The 6,914-nt window shown below is 38.1% G+C and overlaps 1 protein-coding gene across 8 annotated transcripts in view; it reads right to left on the bottom strand.

Annotated features, from left to right (window-relative positions):
• Window positions 1-6,914, bottom strand: part of Arhgef9 (Cdc42 guanine nucleotide exchange factor 9) — a 265,414-nt gene that overhangs the window by 104,746 nt on the left and 153,754 nt on the right. For all 8 annotated transcript variants that reach the window (XM_023705024.1, XM_023705026.1, XM_023705027.1 and 5 more), the window contains one exon: window positions 2,459-2,638. In XM_023705024.1, the coding sequence (XP_023560792.1) occupies window positions 2,459-2,638 (180 nt within the window). The remainder of the gene's footprint in view (window positions 1-2,458; window positions 2,639-6,914) is intronic.

The raw sequence follows: 6,914 nt of genomic DNA on the forward strand, positions 1-6,914 counted from the left end.
TTTGGTGGAACTCAGGGCCTTCCTGGCAAGCGCTTATTCTACTGTACCATTTCCCTGGCCCGCCTGTCATTTCAAATTAACAGATTAAATTAATTCATATAATCATTTCAATAGATCAAAAGTTTATTTTATTCTCCAGGGAACACTTAACAATCCCAGAAGACATATTTGGTTGTCACAGTTGGGGATGTTTGTTCTACTGGCATCTCCAGGTAGAAATCAGAAACCTTGTTACACACCTTACAATGCACAGGAAACCCTCCCTGAGAGCCACTTTATATATTGTACTTTTCCAATCTGTAAATTGGAATAAAAATTTAACATAAAAGAGATAGGAACTTTCTAAAGGTACTATTTTCTACAGTGGCTGATGTACAGATCTATATTCCTACCATTTGCTTTTCCAATCTGTTGATATGTATATGATATTTGCATGTTGCTTTAAGATATATACACCTACTTTGCTTTTTCCTGCTGCATAATTGCACACAATAAATGTCCGCATGTGGTTCTTATCCATTTCCCTGGTGATAAATTCCTAAATGTCTTCTAACTGTACTCTACTACATATAACACTATCATGCAGACAACAGCCTTGTACATACTTACTCTGGACCTCTGTATGAATTTCTATGGGATGTAATTTTAGGAATGAAACCACATAGTCATATACATGCTTAATTTTTAAAAATAATGCTCAAGTAGTTTCTGGAATGACTGAATCAGTTAGCATATGGTATGACTCCCAAAAGACTTATATCAGAGCTAAGAATGCTATCTTTTGAAAAGTCTACTTGAAGGATTTGGCATCTTGGAGCTTGGATCTTGAGAAGCTTCCCTAGTCCCCAGTAATACTCGTTAGCTCTGCCTAGTTCATCTGTGCAAACGATGTTGAACATCCATTTTTCTTCAAAGAGGCTGGAAGTTTGGTATATACTAGGCACCACCTGAAACACCTTGAACATAGAGCTTCTAATGAATTTTCTTGGCAGGAAACATTTTACACATTGTCACAACTCATTACTGTGGAAAATAAGGACATTTTGTATGACTCCACTGGAGGACTCTCAGAACTCTATGCCTGGTTTCCGCTAGACATTGTCACATGTATTTAGTACTTTTGTTAATTTTTCTTTGAGTTCTGTCTTAGAAACTTTTCTTGCTGCTGAGACAAAATACCCAACATTCACAAGTTAAAGGAGGAAAGGATTGTATCAGCTCACAGTGTAGAAGTTTCAAACCATAATCTACTGGCTCCAAGACAGATTGGCACAACCAAGTGGCATCACAGTGGAGAAATATTTCAGAGGTGAGCAGACAGGGAAGCAGCAAGCAGTGAAGCAGCAGCAAAAGCAGCAGTTGCACAACAGAAGCAGCAGCCTGTCTTCTACCTCTCTCTTTACATTCCATCCAGACTACAAGCCTATTGATTCAAACCACCCACACCTAGAGTAGGCTTCTTTTATCCATACTTTTAATCTCAGAAATACATCCTTAATCCTCATTAATACACCCTTAATGTAGCTACCTACAAAACTCCCCACCTTGACTGCCTGTGGCTTTGGGTGGATATTTACATACAAGCCATAATAAGTCTTCACTACAACATATCATAGCTATGAGTAAACTGATACTCCTAGCAGCTTAATGAACACAAGGGTGATCTCAGGAACTGCTTTGACACACATTATCATAAGCAAAGCAAGAAAATTTCCAACAAAATTTATTTATAACTGGACACTTAAGTACCACTTCAGTATTCATCATGGGCTTACATTACATCTTTGAAAATACTTCACAAACATGGAGAGGAAGGTTGTTAGAAAAACTAGGTGACCTGTGAATGAGACTCAAAATATGTTACAGAATCACAGATGTTATTCGCTGAAAATTCTTCATAATCTACATGAGATAATTAAAGCCAAAGAAGGTAACAGACTTGTTCAAAGACAGACAGATAGTCATCACAGACACAGGGCTCCAAATCTGTACTATTCTATTTCCTAGTGTTCCTTCCTCTAAGTCCCCAGCTTCATTTCTTATATTACTCACGTCACTTACCTAAGCGCTATTCTTTCAACGCCTTTCAGGAGCCTATTTTCTTGTTAACTGTGGTTCCTCTTATTTCTCAAATTTCCCTAATCAGTGTACATGTTATAGTCCTACCAAAACACTGGGTCTTATGAAAATAGAACTCAACAGAAAAAGAAAATAGAAATGAAAAAAAAAATCCTAGTGAAAACTACTAGAAGGACAGGGAGAGGGGAGTGAAACAATAAAGAGAGAGAATCCTAAATCTAACCATAGCACCTTCCTGAGTCCTCAGAACTTAGTAAAGACTGTCAAAATCAGGGCCAAAGAAAAACAAAGCATCATATTGTAGCCAGACATGTCACATATTCCTTCTGTTTCTTCCTACTATCTCTCAAAAACCTCAAAAAAGAGGTAAGGCACTTACATGTTCTAGGAAGCAGGGTCCTATCTCGCTAAGGTGGGGATCATCATTGTTGTACTGTTTCTCCAGGTCTCTCACGAAGCCCATCTGAAACCTGTAGATATCTTCAATGTTTCCAAAGATTACCTTCAGTTGCTCATCACTGAACATGTCCCTTCTCTTCCGGCACTGTTTCAGGTACCCCTGCAAACAAAGGAAAAGTCTTGGATGAAGATGACTCCAACTCCCAAGGGGCTATATTGCTACCTAACCATTTGGGAAGCTCATTTAAATTCCATGAAGTGTACAGCAAATAATCATTTTCACTTGTCATGTGAGGAAACTGAGTTTTAAAGAAATTCACTGTACTAGTAGATGTTTAGAAAGACTGGATCTCCAGCAGAGTTCTTAAGAGTATAAAAACTCCACAAAGATGAACACAGTAGCACGTATCGCTGTTTCCAACACTCTAGGAGGCTGAGAAAGGAAGATCAGAATTTGAAGCCTAGCATGGACAACTTAACAAGACTCTGTCTCAAAATTAAAAAATGGTTGTGAGTGTAGATCAGTTAAAACAACAGAGAGAGAGAGAGAGAGAGAGAGAGAGAGAGAGAGAGAGAGAGAGAGATTCCATAGCGTAGGCTTTTTCCCATTATTCCTTATGATTATAACCAGACCCTCAAAAATCAAAGGAATCCTTCACAGAAGTAGTTTGGGCACAAACATTTTCATTATAATATATATTATTTAATTGGCTGCATCTATTTACATCTTAGAAATTCTAACCTTATAAAATAAGTCCCAAAATCTTCATAATATTGACAGTAATCTGGCAGTAGTGGCAGAAAAGATCATTTGGATAAGATCAGCCAGCAATCTCATAAATACCTTGATATGTTATGTCTAAAAGTGTTTATGACACATTTGTGAATAAAGGGTTGCATTAATATATCTAGTCACAGGTAACAGAAGAAAGGTAATCAAGAAATTCTTGGTCTGAAAAGGTAAAACTCAGGTAATGTGAACAGACACGAGGCACACTGCAAGTCTAGGGGAAAAAATCCATAACTAAAACAGTCTTTCATTTTGTGCTCACTGGTGTGGATTTTTTAACTAGTGATTACTATCCTCATTTGAAATCACTGATACATAAACATTTTCTTAGTGAAAATATGGTCACTTGTTTTCACTTAAAAGTTTGGCACAATATTCCTAATATGTTTTTTAAGCATTCAAGACTCCTATATAGCTGGTTTACCACATTGGGACCTGCCTGTAACCTCACTTTCTCTCCTCACATAGCAGACAATGAGGCTACTTTTTCTGTGCTGTTTTTTATTGCTTTAATTTTTTATTAGTATCTAAAGGAAATACAAAATAGTTAAAAAAAGCATGAGTAATGATACAAAACTTCACCAAAAAAAAGCAATGGGAAGTCAACAATGGTTGCTATATTGCATAATGTTGTCTTCAAATTAGTTGTTCAGATTACCAGATATAAGCATGCAAGATTGGAAAAAGAAATGAAAAAAGTTATAAGAAATTTTAAAAAACAAGAGAAGACACAAAACAAGAAAAAATTAAGCCATGACTGCTCCCCTCCATAGACCTACAGAAGTGTTAGTACAATTGTCCAAGCCATCCTGCATGTATGCATAAAATCTTTATCCCTCTTCCTTCTCTCTCCTGTGCTTCCCCTCATCCCAGTTTTTCCTTCATTTTTGAACAGATTCTTTCCCTTTCATAGTATCTATTGTACCTTTCAGATTTTATTTCCTCTTTCAGGTTCTTACACAAGCAAATTAATACAATATTTGCATATGTGGGGGCCAGGGAGATAGCTCAGTAGAATAAGTGCTTCCCTGGCAAGTGCAAGGGCCTGAGTTCAATCCCTGGTTCCGCAAAAATAAATAAATAAATAAAAAATAAAAATATTTGCATATGTGAGTCTAATTTATTTCACTTATGAGTATGGTCTCTTTTTTTTAATTTTTTTTTATTTATTTGAGAGAGAGAGAGAGAGAGAGAGAGAGAGAGAGAGAGAGGTGTGTGGCCAGCTCAGCCCACCAGGGGGCGGGGCTGGCTGGCATGTGGTGCTGGGGGATTGAACCGCAGTCCCTGATGCTTTGCTAAGCTTGTTCTAAGTAGGTGCTTTAGACCACTGAGCCATCTCACCAGCCCATGAGTATGGTCTCTAGTTGCATCCATTTACCTATAAAAGCCTCAAGTTCATCTTTTTCATAGTTGAATAATATTTCATTGTGTAAAATTACCACAATTCCTTTATCCATTCCTCAGTTGATGGGCACCTGAGTTGTTTGCAGCATTTAGTTATGACAAAAATTGCACTGCTATAAACATGGGTACACATATATCACTGTGGTATGATGTTTTCAGTTCTTTGGGGAAAATATCTAGGAGGAAAACAGTCGGGTTAAATGGGACCTTCAATTCTAGTTTTTTGAGGAGTCTCCACACTGTTTTCTATAGTGGTTATACCAGTATACACTCACACCAACAGTAGAGAAGGGTCCCTTTATCACCACAGCCCCTCCACAATTTGGTTTTGGTTGACTTCTTGATGTTAACCATTCTTTTTTGGGTGAAATGAAATCTCAGTGTTGTTTTATGAATTTTCTTTAATGTATCTAGCACAAGGTCTACAAGGTCTCACTATGTAGATTGGACTCGTAGTGATTCTCATGTTTTCAGCCTCCCAAGTGCTAGGATTACAGGCATGCACCACCATGCCCATTCTCAATCTCGGTCTCTGCACACCCCAAGGGTGGGTCGGACACCACACACTGGGCATCAAACCCCTGCCACAGCACTCTGCCTAAACAGGCACTTTAGAGTGCTGAGCTATCTGGCCGGCCCTTCTCAGTGTTTTTTTCATTTGCATTTCTTGAATGACCAGTGCTGTGAAACATGTTTTCATGTATTTATTTGCTATCTGTGTTTCTCCCTCTGCGAAGTGTGTGTTTATCTCAGACATATATTTTTTGATTGGGTCTCTGAATTTTGAGGGCCTCACATTTTTATCTTTATATGTAGTGAGGCTGTTGAGACATATATCAGAAATATTGTCATCCCTGGCTTTCTCTTTACCAACCTTGACCAAAGAGTCATTTCCATAACTCTTCTTATTTCTCAGTTCAACTATTACTCAGTAGGTGACCTTCAACAGTTTGCAAATTTAAGTCATGGCTATTGCCGTCATTAACATGTTCAAGATTTTTGTATGTTTTTCATATCAAATTCTTAAATAGAAAGATGCCCTCTAATTCCCAAATTAATCTTTTGACTTCTTTCCCTTTCCTAAAGTATCACCCAAAATGCTGTTTCCCTAGAAAACCTTCCCTCATGAATAGAAAGGCAATGAACAACTGTTGCCTCCTTCCTTACCTCAATGTTAATTGCAATTTAATCTGACTTAATGCATTCCTGTGTACCTCCCTATGTCTGTGTCTCTTTCTCACTTTCTCCCTTTGGAAATACCTCATCTACAATCTTGCAAGGAGAGCACTGAACATATCATCACAAAATTCAGCAGGGTGGGAAAGGCTCCCCCATCCCTTCTGTTACTTTTTCTCTGTAAGGTAGTCCCTGGTGTACAACTGGGAGAAAAAATGTAAATAATGTTACACTTAGCATGCTACTTCTGGGTCCACTGTAGTTACTAGTGAGTAATCAAGCTTAGAAACAGAAAATCTCAGCATGGACTGCTGGTTTATTTCCTGAGAAGTCAGTTCAGGTGGGACTTAATAGTTTTTTTTTTTCACTTCATCCATTTGAAAGATTTAGTGAAATGCAATGAGGATACTGCAGTTCAACATCATCAGTATGGATTTGGTGGGCTTTTTCATTTGTTGGTTTGTTTGTTTGTTTGTTTGTTTTGCAGAACTGGGGATTGAACTCAGGCTCTTGCACTTGCCAGGCAATCACTTACCTACTGAGCCATCTCTCCAGCCCCTAAATAGCAGAAGGATTTTTTTTTTTGAGGCCTGAAGATGCCTTGAGGGCATTTCTGGTTTCCTGTGAGAAACTGGGTTCAAACCAGAGCATCTTGAGCCTGACTGCTTTGTTTAAGTAGGAACTTAAACAACTGAGCTAATGGGCCAGCCCCCATCAGTATGGAGTATAACAAAAATTTAAAAGAAACTGGTCTCTGGAAAAAAGAATAAAGAGAGACATCAGTACAGGTCCTAATTTCCTAACTAACACATTCACTCCATTATCAAGAACATTTTTTCTTTCTACTAAATTATACAGGTTGGGTTAAAACTACATATTAGGAAGACTGGGATTGCCCAAAGAATGAGATGCTACAACAGGGAACTTTTTAGAGACTGAGTGCTCAAAGTGCAATACAAAACCCACTTAACCAAATAATGCAAAGTGCCCAAGCTGCAGTTTGTTATGGTTTGTGTCTCGTTGTCCCCCCAAAGCCTCATGTAGTCATGGGGTGAGGACTTCTAGA

This window comes from Octodon degus, unplaced genomic scaffold (genome assembly GCF_000260255.1).
Source record: "Octodon degus isolate 3935 unplaced genomic scaffold, OctDeg1.0 scaffold00211, whole genome shotgun sequence".
In the NCBI taxonomy this organism is placed as follows: Eukaryota; Metazoa; Chordata; class Mammalia; order Rodentia; family Octodontidae; genus Octodon; species Octodon degus.